The sequence below is a fragment of the Zonotrichia leucophrys genome, chromosome 5, assembly GCF_028769735.1.
Source record: "Zonotrichia leucophrys gambelii isolate GWCS_2022_RI chromosome 5, RI_Zleu_2.0, whole genome shotgun sequence".
Taxonomy (NCBI): Eukaryota; Metazoa; Chordata; class Aves; order Passeriformes; family Passerellidae; genus Zonotrichia; species Zonotrichia leucophrys.
The window spans coordinates 30,444,380-30,471,686 of record NC_088175.1 but is presented as its reverse complement, the minus strand read 5'-3'; the positions used below and the strand labels follow the sequence as shown (position 1 = coordinate 30,471,686).

The 27,307-nt window shown below is 42.5% G+C and overlaps 1 protein-coding gene across 3 annotated transcripts; it reads left to right on the top strand.

Moving 5' to 3' along the window:
• ZFYVE1 (zinc finger FYVE-type containing 1) lies at positions 1-27,307 on the top strand. Of its 3 annotated transcripts, XM_064714033.1 has the most exons (13): positions 1,416-1,818; positions 2,421-2,645; positions 2,782-3,318; positions 15,193-15,697; positions 17,507-17,721; positions 19,747-19,853; positions 20,662-20,770; positions 21,334-21,431; positions 21,514-21,631; positions 21,965-22,135; positions 22,906-23,086; positions 23,636-23,749; positions 24,846-27,307. In XM_064714033.1, exons 3-13 carry the CDS (start codon positions 2,821-2,823, stop codon positions 25,076-25,078), a joined length of 2,349 nt encoding a protein of 782 aa, XP_064570103.1. In that variant the 5' UTR covers positions 1,416-1,818; positions 2,421-2,645; positions 2,782-2,820; the 3' UTR covers positions 25,079-27,307. The 3 variants fall into 3 exon arrangements, with proteins under 3 accessions (XP_064570104.1, XP_064570103.1, XP_064570101.1); XM_064714034.1 differs by lacking the exons at positions 1,416-1,818; positions 2,421-2,645 and adding an exon at positions 1-1,397; XM_064714031.1 differs by lacking the exon at positions 2,421-2,645 and having other exon boundaries at positions 24,846-27,306.

The window sequence follows — 27,307 nt, the reverse complement described above, 5'->3', positions numbered from 1 at the left end:
TGAAGACATTTGGTTCACCAAAGCTTTATTCTTACCTAGATGTCAGTCTATTTTGTTAATCTCTTAAATTATCTTTTATGCAAAATACTGAGTGAAAATACATTATTGTAACAGCATGAAAGAGAACAAGGAAGAGAGTTACTGTGCCAGTCTTCAGTCATTCATCATCACTAAGCTGCATGAAAGAAAGAAATAAATAATGTATATGCCTACACAAATATATATATATATAGTACAATCAAGTATAACAGAAGTACTTCAGCAATGCACTTTACTTCTGAGAGGGCCTCATTCACTCCTTGTGTTAGAAAATTCATTGATGCCTCATTTTTGCAGTAATTGGGCCAGTTGACTCAGTTTTGTGAAATGATGATACTTCAAAGGTAAACTTGCAATCAGTGCCTTCTACATGGATATCCAATTTTGTAGTTTAGCTCCCTTTTGAAACTGTTTAAAACTGAAGCAGGGACACCTTGTAGCTGTTAGTGCTTATCAACATGCAATGTCAACTGAAGGAAAACAGTGCATGTCCCTCCTCTGGTGAAGTAACCACTAGCATTTGATCCAAACATCCAGCTGAAAACTCTTGTTACTTTAGAAGAGAAATTGCCTGTGCACTGGCTATGCTACAACAAAAATATTTTTGCATATTATCTAAATCAGCCAATGCAAAGTAACTCGCTATTTTCCTGTAGCGCCCCATGAGCCAACATGGGGTTGGAGCCACTACAGACCAAGGTCCTTCCTCTCCGAGTGGTTTCTTTGACCATCTCTGTTTGGCGCTCAGCTCCGATTCCCATGGCTCCGGTTTGTGACAGTGAACCTGCCATCTCCTGGCAGGTGTCTGCCTCTATTTTGGATCTGCAGTCTCTTTCAGCTATGTAAATGATGGCTGTTTACCCATAGGCTGAAGCTACAGTAGTGAAAGAAACCCCAAAAACTGCAATGACAGTGACCAGTGGCTCTCCTTGTCGAGACTTCATTTAAACCCATGAGTGGCAGGTGAGATTTGGACGCCAAGTGCTCGCTTCTCAGGTGGACACCGCGATCCGTTCATTTGCCTGCGGAGGCCTGGGAGCAGTCGCCTCGTCGTTCTCCAGGCGGCGGGAGGAAAGACCTTCGCTACGAATTTCATCCCTTTAAAACCTGCTGGGGGCTGTTTGCACTCCTCCGGCGCAGCTCCCTGGGGAACCCAGGCAGGTGTGAGACAGTGAAAAGACGGGAGCAGAAAACCTCCGCGTCACCGCAAGGGCCGCGGCACCGCGCCTGCCCGCCACGGCCACGGCCACCGCGCGTCCCGGCCGGCGCGGCGAGTCCGGGGCGGTGCAGCCCCCGGACTACAGCTCCCGGCGTGCCCGCGCCGCCCCGCCTCTGCTCGCCGCCTTCCCGTCTCCGCGGTGAGAAAATAACCCCGAAGTTCCCCGCGATCAGCTGATCCCGGCTGACAACGAGGGGAGCGGGCGGAGGGGGCGCGGGTCCTGGCCGGCCCTGCCCTGCTCAGTTCCCCCGGGCGCCCCGACTGCATGGTCGACCCCTGGGGGAGGAGAACCGGGAGATCCCCCCCGGGAGCAGAGGGGACGGGGGGGAGGAGGAAGCCGCGGCCGGGACCCGAGTCCTTAGTCACCGGGTGCCGGCGGGAGGAAGGGGAAGAAAGGTGGCCGCCGGCTTGTAAACAATAGCCCGGCTCGCGGCGCCCCGTGCCGCGCCGCCTTTGTTCCCGGTCCCACCGCGGCTCCCGCCCGCTGCCGCTGCTCGGCGGGAGGAACCCGGGGGCTTCCCCCTTCCCGGGCGGCCGCGCGGCGCCGGGCGCAGCCCCAGGTAGGTCTGGGCGCGGGGGGAGGCGCCGGCCGGCACCGCCGTTACGTAACCGCAGGCGGGTGGCGGGGTCTGCCTGCAGCCCCCGCGGACGGACGAGCCGCAAGTGCGGCCGCTCGCGGGCCAGCGCCCGCCCGGGGCCGCGGGACTGGCCGGGAGAGGAGGCGCCGAGGGTCACCCGGAGCGAGAGGGGCTCCGCGCTGGCTGGGAGCAGGGGAGGCGGCCCGGAGGCAGCGGCCGAGACAAAGGCGGCGGCGGCGGGGTGCGCAGGCTGCCCTCGGCGGGCGCTGGTCTCAGGGCTGTGCTCTGGCAACTTGGGGTGCAGAGGGAGAGGGAAAAAAATCCGTAGTCTGTCAGCAAGACCGCGGAAACGATCGTCTTCTAGTGTTACTAGAAGGAGTGCACAAAGAGAGCTGATTTTTGTTTATCTGGCGAAGCACATCAGGAAATTCCCAGCAAATAAATACTGTGAACTCTCTGAAGGAGGAGCTTAGCTGTGGCGTGAAAGCGGAGAATTTTCTAGTCTTGACAAGGTCCTTTTGTGTGTGTGTACGTTTATATGCATTTGTGCATTTCTGATGCCTTTTTTGTCTCCGTGTCACCAGCTTCTCCGTTCTCAGCTTCAGGGAAATACTTGCTGCATCTGTTTGAAGTACACCAGGCTGGGTTTTTTTCTTGTCACTGACAGTACGTTAAACAGCTAAGTAGAGAAAGAACATCTACCAGCATTTGGGTATTATAATAATACATGAAACCAGCCACCTTGTCTAAGTTTATTTTGGAGAAAGAAAACTTCATTAGCACTTAACATCACTCTTCCTGCAAGGCAGGTCAGTGTATGAATCTTACAGAGCCATATACTCATTATATAAAATTTAGTACAGACAGCATTCCTCTTGTGTTTCTTTATTTTGTGGAAATAGTAAATTTGGAACTGACTTTTACACATATCATTGTTTGGAACAGAAACAGGAGGGAAAAACATTGCTTTAAAGAAACCTGAAGATGAGTGCCCACACGCAAACTGTGGAGAAAGGACAGAACACGACCCTGCTGTGCCAGGAAAGCTATGTTTGCAGTGGGACAGATGAAGCAATCTTTGAGTGTGATGAGTGCAGGAGCCTACAGTGCCAGCGTTGTGAAGAAGAGCTGCATCAGCCAGAAAGGTTGCGGAACCATGAACGGACCCGTATAAAACCCGGCCATGTCCCGTACTGTGACTCCTGCAAAGGTGCCAATGGGAACATAATGCATGCCAGTATGACGGGCTCGAGGCAGATAGCTGCAGTCAGGTGCCAGGTGTGCAAAATCAACCTCTGTGTGGAGTGTCAGAAGAGAACACATGCAGGGGGGAACAGAAGGAAGCACCCTGTCACGGTATACCATGCTGGCAAAGCCCAAGAACAGGAAGAGGAGGAGGGGATGGATGAGGAGACCAAGAGAAAGAAGATGACAGAGAAAGTTGTGAGTTTCCTCTTGGTGGATGAAACTGAGGAGATTCAGGTAAGAACTGTTGTAGTTTGTTGTGAACAGGCAAGATGATTTAGTTTCTTTCTTAGTGTAACAGGCTGCTGTGGTGTATGGTTAATACTTGAAGTGTAATTGGCGGCAATAGTAATAGAATGATGGCCAGGTAAAGTACGAGTGCCACTGAGCATCTTGGGCTAAAAAGACACAGTGCCTGCGAATGGCCTTGCTCATGAGTTCCTCAAAAGGTCAAGTTTATTAAAACCCTATGTGTGGCAAGAGCCTCCTCTAAGAGGCTTGGTAAGCAAAGCTGGTGAAAGAATTGACTCTGTGCTGAGACTCACACAACTAAGATAAGAGCTGTCTGTGCAGGATGCTGATCGTTCCTGAACAAAATTGAATACATTGTATTTCAGTAGGTGTCCTGTAAATGGGAGTGTTGACAGACAATTTCCTGCTGTATGACTAGGAGAGGGCACTGTACCAAGTAGTGATAATGCAAGACTGCAGCCCATTGCTACCATTTATCACCAATAAATCCATCAGATTTTTAGCCTTAGAACAAAATAGAAATAAGTGTTCCATACAAGTCCTACAGACACCATGGTTAAGCTATATTGCTTGTCACAAATATTATTACATATTAACCTTTTGTTCAAAGAGGGGGAAGTTGCCATTGGGGTAGGTCTGCTGATAAAAATGATAGGAACTAGTTGACTTGGAGCAGCCTCCCAGGAGGCACTATTTTAGAAAATCTAGCATTCAGTATACGCAGTTATAGAAGTCTCCTGTTAGCCCTTATATTTGGGAATCATTTTAGAAGGCAAAATATATGAAAGCCACAGAGCAGATTAATTACACAACTAAAAATTTAACTTTGTTTTCTGACTTTCAGTTTGCATTCCCTATGTTAAACCTCATTCAGGAGCGACTGAAAGAAAATGGAGATTCAGTATCAGGTTGCTCTAATTTAACATACTCATGCTACCATTGTTAAAAAGAATTGTGATTATATTCTTACTCTTGATAGTTATTTGTATCCATCATAGTAACAGCTGATGTGCCTGTCAGGCATCCCAAGGAAACCTGACTCAAGTATCTCATATCTATTCTATACTATAGAAGTGTGTGTACATACATATATATGTATGTACACAGTAATTATACAATAATATAGAGTGGTTGCTAGATACTTGGGTCATATTTTTGTCAGTTCAGGTGTACCAATTGCTAAACTGTCATGGCTTTTGAAAGGGAAAGGGAGGAAAGGATGACAGTCCTTATGGTACACTGGCAAAGAACACACAGTATGCCGGACAGCAGTGACTGTAAACTGAGTGCTTGAGTTTCAGGTCTGTAGCAATCTCAAGTTTGTATGCCTCCAAGCCCTAAGCACACACTTATTTCCTTGTAATGTGTGACAGATGCAACTATTACTTTAAGATACAGACTTTTCAATAATCCTCCTCTGGCCACTAGAGCAAGCTCTGAAATGCCTTGGAACAAGGCTGTCCTGCAAAGCTGCTCACAAACAGTGTCTGTGTGTGGTTGTACTGGTTTAAGTTATATTTATACTCATGAATCTGTAAGCCTTATTGAGGTAGACCTTTGGCTGCCTCCCGCAAGCAAATGCATTTGCTATTTAAATGTCATGGGCAATAAAGCCAACTTCCTTATTGGGATAGCAGTGGTCCTTTATCAGATCATAGCAATTTGGTGAGAACAGGGTTAGGTTGCAAAAGCTCTCCAAAAATGATCCTATTTCAGTATCAAGATGTTGAATCAGAGCTCTTCCATCTGGAGTCATCCTCTCTTCCTCACAGCTGAATACGTGTGTGACATCTCACAGCCAGTATCAAAGCAGTTTGAGAGATTTCAATTAAATTATTTTCTGACAGCTGGAATTTAAAGAGTACTTGCTATTATAGTGATAACTCTGCTACTGAGCATAAGGACCTTTGTTTAGAAAGGCCTGTCAGATGCCACAGCAAATGTCTTCAGAGCTAAGTAGTTGTCTTTTACTCTTGGGAATAAGAGGAGGAGAAACTAATTTAGCTATAGGAAAGTGATCATCAGTCTCTTATTTTGTGCTTGTCATTACTTGGGGAGAAATCATTAAAATGTTCTTTATTTAAACCAATTTTTTTGTCCAAAAATGCCAAAATATTAGTAGCTTGAAATATGGAGGTTCAGAGTTTGAGAGTGTGTGGCTTTTTAAGCTTGAGCAGACAGCATAAGAATTTAACAGAGTTATGTAGTACCACTGTCTTTAACTGTTAGTGACCTTTGGAACTTGAAAGTTGTTGCATTGGTTGGGAAATAAGAGAGGAAACTGCTGATTTGCTATCAGTGGTAGATTCTGCCTTAGCAATGTTAAAAGCTACAAGATTACAGATGGCAAAAGCTCCATCACCCTTATACCACCGCCGCCCTCCCAAATTAGATGGAACTATTTAACGCTGCTGGAGCAGCAGATGATGGATTGAGATAATCACTCATGTATATTTGTTTACAAACATCTAACTTGAACACAGGGCTAAAAGATTTGGTTTTTAGTTTCCTTTGGAACCTGGAGTTATTAAGCTCAAGTGGTTATGTTTCATCTAGCTGCTCCTGTTGGCTTCTTGGAGGTGGTAGCTCTAAAACTGAAGAATATTTATAGTGTGTAAGCAAATGACTGATCTAGTTCTAGATCCAGAAACAATGTGGATTAGTCCATAAGGAGATGTGCCTGAGCAAATTGGTTCAGGGGAGAAGTGGAAATTCTCAGTTTGGGCTCAGCACTACACAGATACAGCTATGATAATTCTGACGTCTGCATAATTGTCTCTGTGCCATGTTGCACAGATGTGCTGGCCTGCTCAAAGCTTTTTGTGCTTTGCAGGCATAGCATAAGCTCAGAAAGCTGAGGACTTCCTGTGCTTATTCAAATCCATATAGACAGAAAATGTTTCATTTTAAACCACTGCTTGTTTTTGGAAAACTAATGGTAGCTAAAGTTTGTATCTGTGAAATACAAGCTTCTCTGTGATGTTCATCATAAGAGCACGGTATCTGAGCACCACAAAAAGAGGCTGGCTATCTCATGTGAAAAAAAATGTTGTTAAAGGTTAAATCCAAGTTTGTACAAGTCTGTGGAAGAACAGGGAGGGAGGTTGTTCCTCATGGAGCCCAGCCCCAGCTATCTCACCACACAGCACAATGCTTTGCAACTCTTGTGAGTTAGTCCCCAGGCATCCTGACCTACATGATGAACTTTTTCTTCCTTCTTCCAGGACTTGTTGTTCCTCATAAGACCTCACTGACTTCTATTAGAAAACAAAACTTATTGATGCCTTATAAACTGGCATCACCTGCAGTTTAGACCCCGTTCTAGGCTGTCTTTCTCAAGCTCAGTTATGCAGTTTCTCTTTACACAGTGTTAAACTTTTGGCCTTATCTATTGCATATCTAAAGCTGAGGCTTCAATCAAATTGTTCTTGATAAGTGCTACATCTGTTTGTTAATTGGTCCTGACATAGTCTATCTTCCTGGCTCATCTGAGAATGATATTGTGGGGATTACTTCCTCAGTCAATTGCTCTGGTCATGTCAGTCTTTACATCTCCCACTTATGCTGCTCTCTTTAAGTCTTCCACATCTCCTCTTTGCCTTGTTAGACTCAAACTATGTGCCTTCTTTTATTATATGTGTATGTCCCTCAACTGAATCTCCTGATCTGCTCTGCCAAGCTGTCAGCTTTCCTTTCTTATCTCTAACTCCCTGGATTCTCAAACAAGCATCATTGTGTTGTCACTAGTGCTGCCCCTTGCACACAAGAGGCACTTCCCATAAGAAGTCAGAGTCGATTAATTGGGTTTTTTAAACTGGTATTTGTGTATCTATTAAGAAAAACAGAGTGTAATACAGCAATAAAAACATGACTCAGGTTGTGATACTTGTTTCAAATCCTGGGGCTCTCTTACTGTCCCATGAACTCTTCCACTCACCTGCATCTCTCTTTGTTGCTTGAACTTGTATTTATGCAATTCTGGAACAGTTTCCATTTTTGCTTTGTCTTTATATAAGACGCTTGCAAAAGAGCTCTTTACCATAAAGCAGAGTTATACGTCTGTTGTACAATAAACTCTTATTTTCTACTGCTTTTGAGGCAGGGCTAAATGCTTAACAATGCATAACAACATTTTTATCTTGGGGAACAGATGTTGGGAGCTCTTACCACACGATCAGAACTTGGTTGTCACTAATGGCTTCTATGATAGCACTTTGTCCAAAGCCCTAATTGAGGACTCAGCACATATGCTTAATAGAAGTAGAAAAAGTCATTAATTGACACCAGAAGATAGAGGATATGCTTGGTTATTAATAATCTGCCTTAGAGTTTGCTCATCTTTGACCAGAAACTAGCTCTGTCACAAGAAGTTACCCACTCTGTGAATTGCAAACAAAAAAAAAAAGATACTGACTTTGTAGTTTGACTTACTAAGGAGTCTAGAAGAAAAGAAAAAATTTCCTCTATCTAGTCACAAAAATAATTTCCCCAGCTGTGTAATTTTATGAGGGAAGAAGAGCATACATTTATTGCTATGTCTCCCTTGAGATACCCATATGAGTTCCCTTTCTTCAGTTTACAGGGTCTTTTTGTTGTGCCAGTAGATATCTCAGCTTCCTAAATATAGCCCCATTCCTTGAGGGGTTTTCTATTCCTTCTAGCAGGTCTAGACACCTAAAGGAGTAAGGGCTTCCCCTCAGCAAATATAAGCAGCAGCTATGTAATGCTTTGCAGTCAGTTAAGATAAGGCAAAAGGGCCCATAGGCCTTATTTAAATGCAGACCATTTTGTACAATCATCAATTAACCTGTCACTAACAGCATAATAGTCCATGTGTCCTCCTCTGTACCCTCCTGTTAAAAAGTTACACATACATAGTGATGACTCTGCAGGGTTGCTAGCTGCTTTGCTTTTCTCACTCCTGCTGTAAACCCGATGGAAGTACTGTGATTTTTCCTTATTATCTACTGAATTGAGCCTGTATGAAGTCTAAGGACTTTAGAGAGAGTGGCGTCTCTAGGAATACTTTTTCTTGTCAAGTACTCTTTGCCCATTAATGGGAGCTAATGTATATGTTTTTTTATGAAAGAAGGTCATGATCTCTTAAGTCTGACTTGCATTTGTCTAGCAAATAGTGCTAGTTCCTGTGACACTATTGCTTCATTTGCTGTTGGGGGAATGTGTTTTTGATGGGGTATTTTTTGGTGCTTTTTACATTCAGCTGTAAATTTCTGGGAAATTTAGTCCATATCCTATAAAATAAGGAGTCACAGCTGGTATATTTGCCATGGATATAAAGGAGAAAGAAAAGATATTGAAGGATCTGAATTATTTAGACTGGTGAGATCTGTTGGATCAGGATATGTAATTTCTGTCCCTTGATACTGTTGATGTGCTATAGATGAGTTTTCCTCCTCTTTGTGCTTTAGAGAAGTTTTCTTGCCAAAGTATTTTGGGGAGTTTACTGTCCTACACTCTAGGAATTTTTCTCTTATTACTTTGTAATTTATCAGTATTACTCCTATCTCAGTCTGTTATCCGTTCACCTAAATTTAAGTGCACTGTTTTTCTGTCTTTGGAATAAAGTAGTAGAGAAACTACTCAGCAATTGCTGGTTAAGAGTATTCCTTTTTCCACTGGACATATACCAGTTTTTGGAAGACTATTTTTAGACGGTAGGAGAGAGAGCCATCCATTTAACAAACACAGCTCCTTTGATAGTCTCAGGCTAACTCTTAGCTAATTTTAACATAGCCACTTAAAAATAGTGCTTTTCCCTGGAACCAGTCTTGTACCTTCTTCATGATGCAGTACTCTTGGGCTTTAATTAAAGTCAAATACTTTGCTTCTTTCCCATCTCTTTTGTCTGCTATATGAGTGCTGATGTGGAAGGAAGAGTCAGTTGTCACTGCCTTAGGTGAGAGAGCCTGCAAGCCACTCTGGAATTTCCCACACTTTTCATTCAACAAGTTCCTGAACTTAGTTCAGTTTCTGAGGTAAAAAGTCTCGATGGGGAAAATGGGGTATTTTAGTGTTTCCCCTGCTGTACCCCTCTTTGCACTTTTCCCATTAATCCTTTTGGATGCTGCCAGTAGGAATGGGATGTGAGTGCTTTGGGGTACTTCAAGAAAGTAAAATCAGCTTGCTGTCTTATAGCCTTTGTGTCCTTTCCATTGCTTTCACTTTCTCTTTTCTGCAGTGATACTGGGAGGCAGCTGTCACTGCAGTACACACTTCTGGCCTTTTTACCTGGCTTGTTAATGCTTTGCTGTAGGATCACATAAAGGCAGAAGATTGAGTCCTTTGGCCTGCCTGGTTCGAACACCCTGAAATTGGGAAAATAACCAGATTAACTGTTTTCTAGGAAGAATGCAACTGTTATACAAGTAAGTTTGTAAATGCCCCTCTTAACAAGGACAGTGGTGTAAGTAGTGTTCACACAGGTCATTGAGTTACTCTTAGGAGTATTTAGGAAGACAGCATGAACTTGCTTGTTGAGTTGATGTTGCCCGGGCAAGTCTCTTCACATGGACGTGGTCTCTGCTGCTAGAACTGTGACTTTGGGGTGCTAATTGGTAGCTCTGTGGCCAAATTAACATCTACAGGAACTTGAAAGATATTTAGTATACAAAACCATGATTTCTGCATCATTGTTTCATGTTCTCTTTTAGAGTTAGATGATACTATTATGTTAGTGTTATTTTTGCAGGGGTTGCATTCACCTCAAAGTCTTTATTAGTCTTCAGTCCTTGAGAAAGTACTTTTTCAGCAAGCAAACAGTTTAGTGGATTTTGTAGTCTTTTTTCTGCTTTGAGAAGTTTGATATAACTTAGCTGTCATCTACTAGGTTAACTTAGCTGGTAATAGCAATATTTCAGTCAATATTGCCTCTTGGGTTAGCGAGGAGTCCATTCAAATTGGGTTGCCTCCAATCTTCTTGATTTTTTTCCACCACTGTCTTTAAAACATTTAAAATAGGATCTCTTTGGGTAGGGTTGTTAAGCAGGACTTAACTCTTCTGTCTTTGCCTCTCTCAGAGTTCTATTATAATGGACATGGCCCTCACACATGGGCAGCCTTTGCCCTTCATTGCAGGGACCTGTAAGTCCTGTTGAAACTCATGCCTTTAAGCTCCGTACAAACCCATGAAGATATTGAACCTGAATTCATATGCCAGCACTGTGGGAAGGAACAGGATAATTTTGGTCTGAAAAATATATTCAGTTCAGGGACAGCGTTGTCCTTGGATATGTACTGTGGCTGGTAACAATTCTCAACAGAACCCATAGGTGGTACTGCAGTGAAGACAAATAAACAGGAAAAAACCCTTCAGGTTAGGAAACACCTCTAATACAAATGCTTTCATCTGCTTGAGCCAGACCTGCACCCATATGGGGAATAAGATCTAAGTGTGAGAATCTAACCTTACATCCCTGTAGCATGTCTGTCCCCTGGTTTATTTTGTCCTCTCTCCATCTGGTGTCGGGTCCTTCAGTTTGGGCTGAAAATACTGATGTCCACTGTCAGCTTGGCTGAAGGCTAGGAGATCACTGAGGACAGTTGTGATTAATGTGTTTAAGTGTTCACTGGATCAGTGATTAATAAGTGATAAGCGATTAATAACTTACTCTTGAATACTCAGATTGGAACTACTGGTATGACATACACCATTCTCTAAACTAATCTGTTGACACAGCCCTTTGCAGAAACTTTCTCAGGCTACTGTAAAACATTTACTTAGTAAAAAGTAACTCTTTGACCAGTAGAATTAATGAAGTCTAATTGCTGGGACGTCTTCTCATTATCCAGTGCTTGTCCACATTTTCTGCCTTTTGAGTAAGAAGCAGTATGTGTGCTGTCATGGCCCAGCCAGCATGCTTACTGCCTAGCACGTGTGGGCATGACTGCTCCTCTTACTGCTGTGTCTTGGAGGTGGCAGGGGGTACACATGAGACATGCACTTTCCTCAGTAACGTTATTGGAGTCTTTCTTTTCTGCTCTGTTGTCCCTTTTCATCGTGCTTTTAGGAAATTTGTCTTTTAGAGGCACTTATTTCGGTATCAAATTGGAGTTATTAAATTATGAATTTTAAGTTATTTGTGGAAGACTTGAGTAATGGCATAAATTATATTTTCCATGGAAAGTCATACAGAAGAAAAGGTATAGGAGGCAACCTAAGGTAGAAAACTAGAGATGCTTGGACTTAAAAATCAGCTTTGATTCTTCTTGAGCACCTGCTTATGGTCAAAATCTCTTGTTTGGAGGACTCTGAAAATCAGAGGAAGTAATGAGCTCCTGAGGTCACTTTCAACCTGAATTAGCCTAAGATCTTTGAGGAAACAGGATTTGAATTACTGTGGTTTAGGGACTGTCTCACAGCTCTGTTGATGTTACGGGTTTCATAGCAGAAAGTTTCTCTTCCTCAGCGGGAACCATCTTTTTTGTCACTTGATAACAAGAGACACTTGTGGATATCAACAAAAATTTCTTCTGGGGCAAAAGTAGGAAATTTCCAGTTGCATTTTTAATAGCCTGTTGCACTTGAGTTGCTGGGTTAAGCCAGTTACGCTTCCCCGCGTTTGTGCCCTGCCTTTTCAGGAGTGATTGTGAGGTGCCCTGCAGAGATGGGAGTTTTGGTGGCGGCACTTTACTGTGATGGAGCTTATTCTTCTCAGGTTAGTCTTACTGGCTGGAGTTAAAGGAAGAAATCTGCTTTATAGATTTCTCTCTTATTTTCCATGTACATTGAAATTGTGATTTAATGTTCTTTTTAGAAGAGAATCTCTTAAGAGCTATAACAAAAGTATAAATGAGTTTCAGGTTCTAGAAATGGCAAAATCAAGAAGGAGCTGAAGAGATATGACTCATGTCTTGGTTTAGACATAAAGTTTTCATCCTTAATTTACTTTGGTGTGCAACATAAGGAAGGTTTTGTATTTACCCTCTGCTGTGAACCTCAGAGATGTGGAGTTCTTGGGCAACATAGAAGTGGACACAGTTATGGAAATGTGAGCCCTTTGCATGTGCAATGCAAGGTGGTACCATACCAGTTTGTTTTAGAGATGAGAAGCAAAACAAAGAAGTGGGGATTACTGCTTTGACACTACACCCACTCTGACTTCAAATGTCTTAAATGACCTTGCTCAAGGGAAGTAAATTGGACTACTGATATGGGGGTTGTTGTGGATGGTTCTTTGAGAGTATCATTCCTGTACTCAGCGTTGGTTTAAGTCAACTAGTGCCCAAGAGCAAGGAGCAGCCAGTGATGTACAAGCATATTCAACTTCAAAGGGAAGGGCTTCTTTTGGTCATTTTGGCTTGGTTTTGGTTTTGTTACTTCTCCTCCCACATGGAATTTATTGTAAGGATGTTGCAGGATCCAAAATTATGACTAGATTCTAAAAGGGAGGATAGTCTACTGGTTCTCTACCAACCATGAGCATCTAAATGCAACCACTGCTCGAGAAGTTCTTGGTTATCTGACTTCTGAGCACTGGTAAAGTGTGCTAGGAAACATTTACTAATTTAATGTCTTAAGTTCTTCCTCATTCATTACCAAGTCCTGTGACACATAAGCACTGGACTAGCAAGACTTTGGTGCATTCTTGTGCTCCTGGGTAACTTGTTTGTTCGAATCACTCCTGAGTTCTGTCTTGAAAGGAGGTCTGCAAAGAGCCTAGAAGGGGATAACTTAGAAAGCCATAACTTTGAGTATGTGATTTGATATTCAGTGTAACTTTGAGTTCACTCCTGTCTCTTAACAGTGGGAATATATCTCAGAGTTACCCTTATTCCTGCTGTCCCTCCTGTCCTTTGTGTCTCCGGACATTACTGACTCAGCCCATTCAACAAACTCTCCCAAACTGCTACCAAAGTAATAACTAGTGCTGGCTGAAAGATCTTAGCCATTAGCTATCCTGCCAATACTTAAGCAGTTGTTAGAAAACTGATATTTTTTTGTGTTGTCCAGGGAGTACATAACTATTGACTCTGGCAAAAAGGACCTGTCACCTTTTTGGTGAGAAGTTTGTTTTAAAACCAAAACATTTTTGAAGAATACATTATCATATTCCTTTTTGCTTATGTACACGTAACATTTTTATATTGTAAAATACGTGAATGTTTTTAGGAGCTATTCCATGAACCAAGAACTTCCTTTCTTCCACAGAGACATCTTAAGAGACACTAAGCAAAACTGCATCCATCATCTAAGCTATCTTCCTGATGATAAGCTAACAATCACAGCTACCAAGAAAGCAGACTCTTTCTTGTGCACCTGTAATTTCAGTGTATCTTTATGTTCCCCTACAGATACCAGGAAAGACTCTCTTGAGAGCATTTTGATGTCTCTTGTTTCCTGTTTTCTTCTACACTGTGAGGCTGCCTTGAACAGTTTGTCTGTGAGAAGCTACTGCAAGCCCACAGCCCACAGGTTTTCTTTGTGAATGCTGTTCCCAACCACAGTCTGGCACACTGGCTATTTTTTATGGTTTTGGCGCACTGGCTGATTTTTATTTTCCTTCAAAGTCTGGATGCTGTTGATAGGTGTGACCAAAGCAAATGGGGCTGGTTGAGCCTTAAACTAATTTGCTGATGTACAAATAAGCTTGTTCAAAGAAACCATTTATTACCTCATTGCCTCTCTGGTTCATAGACTGTGAGATCTTCCAACTGTACTCGCTAAGAGCTTCCAGAAGTTAAGTGGCAGGTGAGAGGGGATGGAAGCCATGCTCTTTCCAGTTGATGGGGATTCCTTGAAGAGGGAATTGAGATGAAGAAAGTGAATTTAATCTTTCTCAAAAAGTGCATTTGTCATATTCTTCCCTGTCATATAATATATATAGACAAAACCTGTTGGAAGACAAAAAAATAAGAGCTAAACAAATGAATGAAGCATGAAACCTCTGAAAGCCAAGGATCTATTCTACAACAAGATAAGGACAGGCTCTTGTACAGAGCCCTAGCCCATTTCATCGCTTGTTTATCTGCTCCTGTTGTTCCAGTATCTGAAGAGAAAATGCCCTGTTCTTTAGCCCACACAGCATGATCCTTGACACTTAAACTATGTAAAGCCAAAGGGAAGTTACCTGCACTTCTTTTTGATTTTGTATGTGTGTTTTCTTTTGTTTTATTTTTTAATTAAAGTACAATACAGTAGATTATGAAAGGGATCATTGAGGTAGTTGTGGCACTTCTGTGAGAGCCAGTTTGACCTGTTTCAAGTACCTGACTGCAGTGTACAGTTTTGCTGCTTCTTCTCTACTCTCACTTTCCAGCTGAAGGATTGATCAGCTGCAGAGCAGTGGGAGTAGGACAGTCTGTGTCTGAGAACCCCTGGCTGTGGACAGGTGCAGCACAAGTGCATGTTAGAGATTTTTGCACCTAAACAGGTACTCAGCCTCTGTGGATGAGGCAAGTTAAAGTGGTAAAAGCAATCCCCTCTTTCACTCCTGCATTTGCATGCTTGCCAGGAGACCAGTGCTACTGAGAAAGTCTGCCATGCTCCAGGTAGCTGTTCTGACAGACTTGGAAGTAGTGTTGTGCTCCCTTGTCTGAAAGGGCTGTCTCTGAGAATGGGGTGATGTACTAGAGAGTTGACAACATACATAATCGCAGTGAGGCATCACTTCCAAAACAGCTACATGATGAAACAGCATAAATCCCATCAATGTGTACAGTTTACAAAACTGCATTTTAGTATTTTGCTTTGTACTTCTTGGTGCTTCAGAAACTTATGATGAAATCTGAAGAGGAGGTAATCACTCTCTTTAATCTTATGAATTCTGACACCAGCTGTGTTTTCAGTATTGTCTATTCCAATTACATAGTTATAATATTTTTCTCTTTTTGTTTTGGAAGGTAAGGAATGAGGAAGACTTTATTAAGAAACTGGACTGCAGTCCTGACCAGCACCTAAAGGTGGTGTCCATCTTTGGGAACACAGGGGATGGCAAGTCTCACACCCTTAACCACACTTTCTTCTATGGCCGGGAGGTGTTCAAGACGTCTCCTGCACAGGAGTCTTGCACAGTTGGCGTCTGGGCAGCCTATGACCCTGTCCGCAGAGTGGTGGTCATTGATACAGAGGGCCTGCTGGGGGCCACTGTCAACCTGAGCCAGAGAACACGGCTGCTGCTGAAGGTCCTGGCCATCTCTGACCTTGTCATCTACCGTACTCGTGCTGACAGGCTCCACAATGACCTCTTCAAATTCCTGGGTGATGCCTCGGAGGCTTATTTAAAACACTTCACCAAGGAGCTAAAAGCTACCACAGCCCGCTGTGGCCTAGATGTTCCTCTGTCAACTTTGGGTCCAGGTGTCATCATCTTTCATGAGACTGTGTACACCAAGCTACTGGGCTCTGGTGAGTAGGCAATTCCAATTACAACGTGCTGAATACTGTCTGTAAACGATCAGGTTGCACTGAATATTCAGCACTCTTTACTGCCATGTAGAAATGTGATTTGGGTTTTGCTCTCACTGGTTTTGGTCTGGGAACCAGGCTGTGGAACTAGAAGAGCATTCCCTCTTCCAAATCAGCTAGAATAATCCTCTTAGCCAGCTGAACATCAGCACTGAATAGTAATGAGTTCTGCCAGCCACAGGAGGGGTCATCATACAAGTTCATAAGTGTGGGTGATACGACAGATGAAGGGGAAAACTAATGTGGTGAGTTGACCCAGGCTGGATGCCAGGCACCCACTGAAGCTTCTCTGTCACTGCCCTCCATAACTGGACAGGAGAGAGAAAATATAATGAAAAGTTAATCAGTTGAGATAAGGTCTGGGAGAGATCACTCATCAAATACCATCATGGGGAAAACTGACTTGACTTGGGGATATTAATCGAATTTATTACTGACAAAATCAGAGTAGGGTAATGAGAAGTAAAATAAATCTTAAAACCAGCTTTCCCTCATCCCACCCTCCTTCCCAGCTCTACCTCCTCCCCTGCCAGCCATGCAAGAAGACAGGGAATGGAATTATGGCCAATTCATCACACATTGCTCCTGCTGCTGCTCAGGGAGAGGAGTCCTTCCCCTGCTGCATGAGGGATCCCTCCCATGGGAGACAGTTCTCCATGAATTTCTCTGACATGAGTCTATCCCATGGGCAGCAGTGGCTGAGGCTCAGTCCTGCTGTTTGTGAATATCTAGAAGCCATCTCTTGTGTAATTAACACCTCAACAGTCCTGGCTGACCCACATTCTCATTTTGGCTTTTCTAAACAGTGAGGTTCTAAACTAGTAGAAGAACTTGACATTCTTTCTGATTATTATTGGACTAACTTCTTAATAACTTTTAACTTACCTATAAGGCAGATCCTTTCCTTATGTACCAATTTGCTGATTAGCAACTCAGCCTTTCTTGAAGTTGTTGACATTTTCTGTTTAATCAGTTCAGCCTTTAGTGACCCACGAGGACACTTTGCACCTGTATGCAAAGTCAGGGTCACAAAAAAGATATTTTTTTATGGTCTCTTCTGATCACAGTAGGAATAGGAAAGAAGCCTCTTGGCATATATGGATATGCAGAAAGCTGTAAGCATCTGTCTCAATGGATAATTGAAGTGTGTTTGTGTAGTTTTAGGACAGGGAAGATGGGGCCTGCCTTATTCTGAAATGTACAGCAGATACTTGGAAGCAAGGAGGAGAATGTGTTTGGCTCTGTGGAGTCTGACCTGATGTGGCCCATTCTGAAGTGCTTTGCCATGTACAAGTTGTTGATAAAGGCTTGGTCTTTCTTGCTACAGGATTGGCATGGAGAACAGGCAGCCCATGTAAGGTTCATGTCCTCCACTTATCAGGTGCTAGGAATAGCTATACCAAGTTATGGTCTGGTGAGAAGAACTAACAAATGTGCTGACATTGTGTTTCCTTGTATTATGTCCTAACTTGCTCCTTAATCTGGATATCTGTGTTTCAAAGTCTAGATGTGTCTGGTTTTTCCTGAGAAACTCGGTCTTAGAATTTAAAGCTGTATATCACAAAACAGAGACTGCTTTTGGAAAGTTTCTTTTCCTTGTTTTAAAATATAATGATAACTGCATTCCAGATGTATTGGAAGATTTAATTAAGAAAACTAGGTCTATATTGCATATGAAAGTACTATGCAATTGAAGTATTGTTTTAAGCAATCAATTGTATATGAACTTGCTGATACTCTTATATATAGATCATCCTTCTGAGGTTCCTGAGAAGCTCATTCAGGATCGGTTTCGGAAGCTAAGCTGTTTTCCTGAGGCTTTCAGCTCAATTCACTACAAGGGAACAAGAACATACAATCCTCCAACAGATTTCTCTGGGCTTAGGCGAGCTGTGGAGCAGCAGCTGGAGAACAATACTACTCGGTCACCTAGACAGCCTGGGGTTATCTACAAAGCACTAAAAGTAAGTGAAGAAGAGTTTGTCACAGTGTTTATTTGTACCACTGTTGCTGTTAACTCAGCTGTGCCTCAGAAAGGCACAGTGCCTGAAACAGTGATGCAGACTTGCATGCAAGTCTTCCATGAGAATAATAATTCTCCCTCAGCCAGGGAGGCTGAGTAGTTTTGGGTTTTTTTTTTTACTTCAAAAACAAACACTTCAGTAAAGACCATGGAAGAAAAATTAAAGAGCCAAACTGAGCAAGATCATAAATGGGAGCTGGGAAGAAAAAAGTAACTGATGCTATGAGTGACAAGCACTTAATGACAGTGATTGACAAAGAGAGATCGTCAAAGGGTTTTTTTATAAAATTCCTGAAGTTGGCCTCAGCACAAGAGTAGGAAATGCCAGAGACTTGGGGAGAGTTAATAGCTGGCAAAACCTAGTGCTGAGTAGTATAACCCAAGGTCTAGAAGGCAAAAAGGAGTTGTGCTGGTAGCTAGGGAACAGGATGGGATCAAGCCAAATGATGTATTACTTTAGAGCAAGTGATTTTATTAGATGGTTTACTTTGCTAGGATGTCAGAGGGATTTTTGGGTCTTTAAATTTGTAGTCTTTCCTACAAGTTTCCACATACCACTGCCTGATTAACATCATATTTTCTTTGGCCTGAAGAGCATAGTTGTAATTGGGGAGGGGCAGGCAGAGCCAGGGCATATCTGCAGAAGGAGGTAGTGTTAGCAGTGTTTTCTGGTGTTAGTCACAGCTGTTGGAGCAGATAATTGTGGCTGCTCTGTGTTAGTGGTAGCTGAAGCAGAGGGAAGTGTCAGGGTGGCATGTACTCAGTTCTTTGCATTTGGGAGCAGACAGGCAACAAGGGGAAAAACGGTTGGAATCATTAATTTTAGTTTAACTTCTAGGACATTATTGCATTAATCAAGTAGCCTGATTTCAGATATACTTAAATTAATGACCAGTAAAGTGTTTGCTGTGTTCAAGTCACTACTGACTACAAATTAACTTCTTTTGCTTCACTTGCTGAGGACACAAGGCTTTCTAGAGATTTCTCTCCACTTCCTCTACCTTTTGAGTTCACTCAAAAGTATCAGTATCAGTCAAGCATAAAAGAGAATGTAAAGCAAATTTCCTTGAAATTATGTGAAATAAAATGTTTAAATAACATACTTATTTGAGAGAAGCTGTGGTGAGAGAGGTACACACACAATTCTGTGTGTATGTGCAATCAACCCTTGTTAGACAGCAAAGATACACCCACTCCACCTACCTCCACCCTGTGAGGGGAGGAGGTGGAAGAGAGAGGCAGGCAGCCACCATATAAACCTCAGCTGTAGGAAGAGTTTCAGCTAGATCTCATGCCTTCAGAGATCTCCATCAAGATGAACTGTAACCATTTGCTTTGTTCCAGTGCTTTTTTCCCCCGCTAAACATAACACCTGAAAGAACCGAAAAAGTTAAGTGTGCCAAGACTAAGGACTGATTTAATCTGAGAATGGATGTTCCTAGGAAAGGGTACAAATCTCTTTGTCTCAGTTTTGCCATTTCACCAGAAAAGAGCAGTTGTTTGGGTGGCTGCAGGAAAGCTCAGGGCAGCGCTGTCTGAGCCAAGAGGCAAGAAATGTGTTCTCCTGAGCTATGAGAAATGATTCTGTGAGTTTCTTCTCAGAGGTTTTCAGAATGCAAAGCCCATTTAGCAAGAACCCTGCTATTTTGAGCGTGGATTGGATGCACAGAGGTGGATGCAATTTTCTACCACCTATTTCTACTACAAAATTCAAATTAGGAACAGGAGGAGAGGCGAGCTGAGAAAAAGACTATCTTACAAGTATTCAAGTCACTTCCATACAAGTGCAAGATTGCATTCTTGGTTTGTTTCCAATCCTTGTTTTGTTTTCCAGGCAAGTAAGACACATTTGTTAGCTGCGTACTCTCTCTGCCTCCCCTTCCAGTAGAGAAATCCATGCTTTTTCTTGCAAAAGCTCTCCATTGCCCTTAATCTCTTTCCAGTTCATTCCTTTTTTGTTTGACAGGCTCTAAGTGACCGGTTCAGTGGGGAGATCCCTGATGATCAGATGGCTCACAGCTCTTTCTTTCCAGATGAATATTTCACATGCTCCTCTGTGTGCCTCAGCTGTGGGTAAGTATATGAGAAATGCTTCTTCATCCTCTTAAAGCATAGTGCTGCCCCCAACCTGCAGCCACAGAATGTAAAGTTTCTGTGACATCTTGACACCTGACATCATCTGCCCTCAGCTAGTACTTAACAGGCAAAATTAGCTTGAAATTCACTCTTATGTGAACTGGACAGCCACTATTGCCGCATCCCAGCTGGATGTATGGTTTTTGCCCACCTATTTTTGTGTATGACTACAAACCTGTGCTGCTCATATCTTTTCCCAAATGCAAGCTGGGCAGGAAGAAAGGAGTGTCTAAATAAATCCCCTGAAATTTCTTATGATGTTTTTTTCCTGACATTTTTATTGCCCAAACAGTATGAACAATCCTAAAGCGTAGATCCTGGAGTGGGGCTGTATTCAGTGACTAGGTCTAAGTGGAGCTCCATATTTGATTAGATCTTGGCTTATAGCTCTCTGGAAAGAGCCCCAGGATTGAGCCTGGAAGGGCAGTAGATGGCAGTCGGTGCTCTGAGTCTGGGAGCTGTATAGCAACATGATGTTGTGGCTGGTTATGCTTCTTTTCTGATGCTGAGCATTTTCTGCAGTGAATTGTTGTGTGATGCTGCTTTTTATGGGAAACAGTTGCTACACCTCCTTCTGAAGAGCCTGCCTTTCAATAATAAATTATGTCATTGCTGTATGTACAGTTGTGAAGATGATTTGAGGGCACAACATCTATAAAATGCAAGATAGCAGTAAAAATGAAATCTTGGTGACATCTATCCTGTGTCTAAGAACAACAGCTCATGGGTTGCTCTTACATCTCAGGTGTGGCTGTAAGAAGAGCATGAACCATGCAAAGGAAGGAGTCCCTCATGAATCTAAAACTCGATGCAGATATTCTCACCAGTATGATAACAGAGTCTACACTTGCAAGGTGAGATACAAGGACAAGGTCTGAAGAATGAAAAAAGAAAGGATGACCAAGTAAATGAGGAATATCACAGGCATGTGCCTGTTTTCTTCCTTTTTTTATTTTTAATGTCAGAGGTGGTCCTAGCCTTGACAAGAAAAATTGATCCTTATTTGACTTGTATGTTTGCTTGGAGAGCTCATCAGCTCTGTGTGCTATGTGTCATTTTCTAGCGAAATTTTGAAGTTGGCTGCTCTTAACCTGGGTGATATTGACCTTTTAAATATTTGACATAGTTAGTCTTATTTGCTTATGCCCAGTGCTTGGTATTAGCCAATTTTTCTGAAGGATCTGTGCAGGATACAGGAAAATTTTTGGCTACTATCATGGTCATTATTGATGTAGAAATACTTTCCTGATGTTATTATTGATAGTGGGTTTTTCCTTTGTTTTTAAATGAGTTCTGATGAGTGCTCCTTTGCTCTAGACCTCTGTATGCTAATTATATGCCTTATGTGGCCAAACAGCAGCCAGATGTAGATTTGGATTGCCAGTGATGTAGTTTTAATTGAGCCTTTATGTTGTAGGCCTGTTATGAACGAGGAATGGAGGTCAGCGTGGTGCCAAAAACCTCTGCTTCCACGGATTCCCCATGGCTGGGCCTTGCCAAGTATGCCTGGTCAGGGTGAGTACTGCAGCTGGGAGCTCTCTGTGCTGCCTGGTGCACAGGACTTGCCAGAGAGGTGACCTGTCCTCCTCCTGTGCAGGTACGTGATCGAGTGCCCCAACTGCGGGGTGGTGTATCGCAGCCGGCAGTACTGGTTTGGCAACCAAGACCCTGTGAACACTGTAGTGAGGACAGAAATTGAGCATGTCTGGCCTGGGGTAAGTCTGCTTGCTGGATAGTCTTTGTGTACGTGTGCAGCCATGCACATGCTAACTTGGTTCTTCTGGATGTTGATGGAGAAAATAGATTGCCTTTCATTAAGCTGGTCTCTGCTGTTCAAAAGAGACTTTGCAGGGGCTTTCAAACATCTTTTGGCTATCTTGAAATGGCTAAGTTGCAAACCTACTTCTGTCTTTCAAAGCAGGGCTGCTGAATCTTTTACTCCTGCTTGCCCTCCAGTGTATCAGGACTAATGGGTTGCAGAGCCATCTGAATCTAATAAAAAAGGTTTCCCTGTTTTTATTCTCAAATCAATATCTGTTTCATTCCAGACTGATGGATTTCTGAAAGACAACAACAATGCAGCCCAGCGTTTGTTGGATGGCATGAATTTCATGGCTCAGTCAGTATCTGAACTTAGCCTGGGACCCACAAAAGCTGTGACCTCCTGGTTGACAGACCAGATTGCCCCAGCTTACTGGAGACCCAACTCCCAGATTCTGGTAAATAGCAGCTGCTGGAGAGAAAGGCTTTGCCTAGTAAAACCCCTTTTCCTTACTCTTTAAGTAATAAAGTACTTTGCAGATTCTAAATGTTTCTTTGTTTTACTGCTGCAATCCCTACTCCTACAACTTTTATAAAAACTGAAGTGCTCTCTCCCCTTCCCTTTCTTGACTTAGCCAGAGAAATTATGAACAGACTTGGCCCAACCCTGATAAAGAGATGGTTTCTCCCTGCTCTTTGTGAGCTACTATCCCAGCAACATTACAGAAAATTGTGGCTTGCATGAACTTGTTCTTCAAAGCAAATAATCAACATCTTAAATCTGGCCACTGCAGTTGATAGTACTATTTTTATAGATTAAACTCTGGTTTCATACCAGATGCAAAAAGTTGACCCAAACAGTTCAACTGGGAAAGGATTCCCTGTGTCTTGCTGGAAGCTGATTCTTCTTCAGTGAAGACAGCCTTCTGAATTCTTACCCCACACAAAGGTCAAATATCCATCATTGAGCCCTGCAGGATATGGCTGTGTTTATTTGTGATTGTGAACAAAGGGATCATAGCAATATATTGGCTTGAACAATATACACCTACTGTTCTAAATAACTTCTCTGGGGTAAAGTTATGGGACTGATAGCACCCAAGTCTTGTGTCTAACTGTATTTTTCACAATTTCAGTCTGAAACGTGCCATCCTGGGTCTCTGCTCTCTTTTTTTTTTACTCAGAAAGATCAAATTAACAGTTCTTCCTTCTGTGTTGTTCTCATTAGAGTTGTAAGAAGTGCAACACACCTTTCAAAGATAACGACACAAAGCATCACTGCCGGGCCTGTGGAGAGGGCTTCTGTGATGGCTGTTCTTCCAAGACCCGTCCGGTGCCTGAGCGAGGCTGGGGACCAGCACCAGTGCGCGTGTGTGACAACTGCTATGACAACAGGGGCCTCCAGTTAGGTAATCTTGAGTTGTGACAGATTATGACAGAACTATCCCTGAGCACTAGCCCGAAGTCTTTGTCCCTAATTTCTGGATCACAACCATTTTCAGTGGGTGTAGACAGTGTTGTTCACACTGGGTTTCCAAAGAGTTTTTGGTTAAGAAGCTGAAGAGCTCAATGCCTTTTGGAAGAAAGATGATGCTACCAGACACCTGAACTGCTGACAAAGTTATTTTGTAATTCTTTAGAAATTTTAGTATCTTTACTTTTAGTAAGATAGTACTTTACTTTTAGTATCTTTACTTTGTTTTCCAAGCAACTGCTAATGGTCTGGTGCTAACATTAGAGCAGGGGTGCTTATGTTACATCAGACTGTATATTTTGTCCATTATTGCAAAAATGAACACTCTGCAATCCAAGATTGTGGATGGGGAACATAAAGGCTGAGGAGGGATTACAACCTGCCTTTTGGGTTTGCTGCTGGTTTTGTTAATGTAAATTAACTGAAACTTGGCCAAAAGAGTGGTGGACTTAGTTGTTGAGCGCTTCACTCTTGTGTCATGCAGATGTGGCTGAACTGCCTTCAGATGAGGAAGGGGGTACACTTATTGCCAGGAAGGTGGGGGAAGCTGTGCAAAACACGCTTGGAGCGGTGGTGACAGCCATGGACATTCCTTTAGGTGAGTTCTCTTCTGTTCTGATGGGGCTTTTTTTTTTCTAAAGGTGTTTTTGTTTTCCAAGGGCAAAACTTGTTATTAAACTTAAAGAGTTTGTGTGACAGGCTGGCACCTCTGCTATGATACCACTGTTGGTTGAGAGTTCTGCAGCCCTCTGGACCTCTTCTGCTTGATGTTTACTCTTGGTTTTCAGCATGTTGTTTCTGCAGATCACACTTTCTCTTTTCACCCTATTATGCAAAACTGTGCACCAAGCTGTGAGTAATTCATGCTCCCCTGATGGATTCACTGCAGTGACCTGCCATTTGAAGTTCCTTAAAGATTGGCCAATTAGGAAGCATTTTATCAGGTTTGGTTTTCTTTCAGAGATGCTGAGTGCCTTTTAAGTGTGATCATGGATACTGCTGATACTTCTTGGTACTTACTTCTGAGGGGAGGGTGAGAATTTGAAGCTGTCCAGGTTGGTAAGGATGAGGAAGTAATTAGTAGTCTGATCTTTCATGGTGAGCTTAGTGCAGGAAACCTCTACTGCTCTTTCTTGTGTTGGGTGGTAGTTTAGGTATGTCAGCAAACATTTCACATTTGAATCTTCTGTTGTTGCACCTGACTTCCTACACATTGCACAGATCATTGTTCAGCTGCTTTGCCTACAGCATGTCCGGCCTTCACCTGTGTGGGTACTTGCTCTCTGACTCAATGAAGGGCAGAATAAATCCCTTTCTCAGTTCAAACACTACACTACATGCATTTCTGAATATTTGGTTTGGTGACTTCGCAGTTTTTTTGGCCACAGCTGAAACGGAAGGTAGGGAAAAGCAAGTGTCTTAACCTCTGGAAGAGTCTGAGTAAGGCAAGATGCTAGTATTAAAAGAGACACAGTTTACTCTTTGAAGAGAGGCAGAATGTGGGAGAATGGCAGAATACTCTGAAGGGCTGCTCATTGCATTGAAGGATTCTGTCAGTAGGTCATGTCCCCCTTAATGGCAGTGATGACTTGCAGTGTGTGAGTGCCTCCACTGGAGTACATTCTTGATATGCTCATGTTCATGGATTATTTTGTTCTCCCTCTTTCTCATCCCTCACTTCACTTCCTCCCTAGGTCTGGTAAAAGATGCTGCCCGACCTGCATACTGGGTACCAGATCATGAAATCCTGCACTGCCACAATTGCCGGAAGGAATTCAGTATCAAACTCTCCAAGCACCACTGCCGGGCCTGTGGCCAGGGATTCTGTGATGAGTGCTCACACGACCGCAGGGCGGTTCCCTCTCGCGGATGGGATCACCCCGTCCGAGTTTGCTTTAACTGCAATAAAAAGCCTGGTGACCTTTAACCCCAGGCTGCTCTCCAGATCTTTGCAATTCCTTATGTTCTCAGGGTTACAAATGAAAATATCTGGTCTCCCTTTCACCTTTAACCTCTGTTGCAGCCAGAGTGCATGTTTCCAGTTTCTGGCCTCCTCTCGTGTTATATCCATCTTGGAACACTGGGAATGAGCTTACATTCAGCCTCTAGGTTTTAATTTCAAATTAACTGAAAAAGGGAGGGAGCTCCCTTGTAAATGAGCAACCTAAAATCCAGTGTATTTTATTCCAATTTTAAAAAAACCCCACTATATATATATATATCAATTATGTATAATTTAGTATATTAAGAATATGGTTGAAAATGAAGCTTTGAGTATTCCTAGTTCAAATGATGGATGGTGGTGTTCCTTACTGTAATGGATCAGAATTATGGCCTTCTAATTCTTCTTTTGGAATGTCTTGCTGATCGTAATGTCCTGTGAGGAAGGTTTGGACTCTGTGCTGCCAGGAATCTCCAGTGTTGCTATATGAACTACACCTGGTAGTTCAACCAGCTCTGCATCTAGAGGTGTTGCCCTTCTGGCCATGGAAGATTAAACCCAGATTTATTAACAAGTTTGCTTGAACTGTGATATGAGCAATGGTCTTGCAGTGCAAGAGGTACCAAGTTAACGCAGACTCCCTGGCAGAGACCGGTAGAGCTCTGAAAGGTAAAGCAAATCTTATGGCAGGAGGCAAAGTGTTCTGATCTTGCCATTTCAACTTCAATACCAGATCAAAAGGTAGCAGGGTTTTTCTCTCCCTGACAATGCTTTCATGTACTCAGGTTTTCTTAAAGTTTCTCTGCAAGTTCATTGCAGTTAAAAGTTTTGTCCAGAGCAGAAGAAGAGAGCAAGTTTTGTAGGCAATTCTGAGATACAAAGTTTGAGTTGTTTGGGTTGTGATGACTTTCCTTTTCCCCCACTTTTTAAGTGATCCTGTAGTTTCTGAAGCCTCTGTGTTCTCAGATATGGTTGCATACAAACTGCACAGATTTGACTTACTTTCTTCTAATAACATGAACTTACAAATCAGCCTGGAAAATGGGCACCTTTCTTCTTTGCTCCTAGCAACTGGCACTCATTGGACTTCATCTTTTTATGAAAGGACTGAATGAATTCACTGATTTTATTATGAAAAGCACCACTTAACCTAACTTATACTGTCATGTACTGTGGATTTGTGGTTCCACTTATAAGAAGTATGAGACCATTGTGGATTAAACTGCCTAAAATTCTCCCTTCTTGGCTTACACAGACAAAAATTCTTTTACCACATGAGAGTTGCCTCCTCTTGGAATGGCTGGAGTTTAATGCAGTGTCCTGCAACTGTGGTATTTTTTCCCCAGCTTATTAAATGTGCTCTTGTGTGATGAGATGCCCAACACCCTGTTTTAAGACTGTATTATTAAATTAACTGCTATAAAGAACTTTATCTTCTGAACAAGTGTACTGACTTTCCTTGCAACAAGCGGTCCTCACTTTGTCTCTGAAAGACCGTGCTCACAAAGTGTTTGTCCCTTCACAACTACATCCAGCCTACACAAGGAAGTAGACTTAGAAGATGTTCCAGGACACCTTCGGTACTGGCCAAGTTTACTGCGGACTGTCTTATGTTTTTGTAAGCAAAAGTCTGCCATAAACTTCCTGTTCTCCAAGTAAGGGCATGAGTAGGTAGAAATCCTCTCTTAAAAGACGTTCTGTACATCTAGCATAATTCTGTGCTTCAAAGTATTCTTTATTTTTTTAATGGGTGAACAATGTGTTCTTGGTTTGTAGGCTGTGCCCTGTGTGCTGTTAATGCATGTAGCTTTACTACCATGTTAATGCACAAAGAGAAAGCAGCCATGACATTCCTTGTATAAAATCTTTGGCCTCTGTTTCAACAACTTGTCTGATTGATTGTTTTTTCCTTGTCAAAGCAAGAACTACTACTCAATCAAAAGGAAAATGTTGTATAAACATTTTTAATATATATGTGGTCTTAGTAACTTAGCAACCTGTCAGTATCAGAGTCCGTTCTTCTTGACAGATTAAGGACTTGAAACTTCTATGATGTTTTTCTACAAAACAGAGTCTTATGTGGTGCTTGAACTGCAGCAGGTTTGGTGTAACTCTTTCTGGAGAATGCTGAGAGGTGTATTTGGGATCTTTGTTTTTCAAAATGAAAAAAAAAAATCTAAGGTTTAAGGTCCCTGCTGTTTCCTGTACAGAATA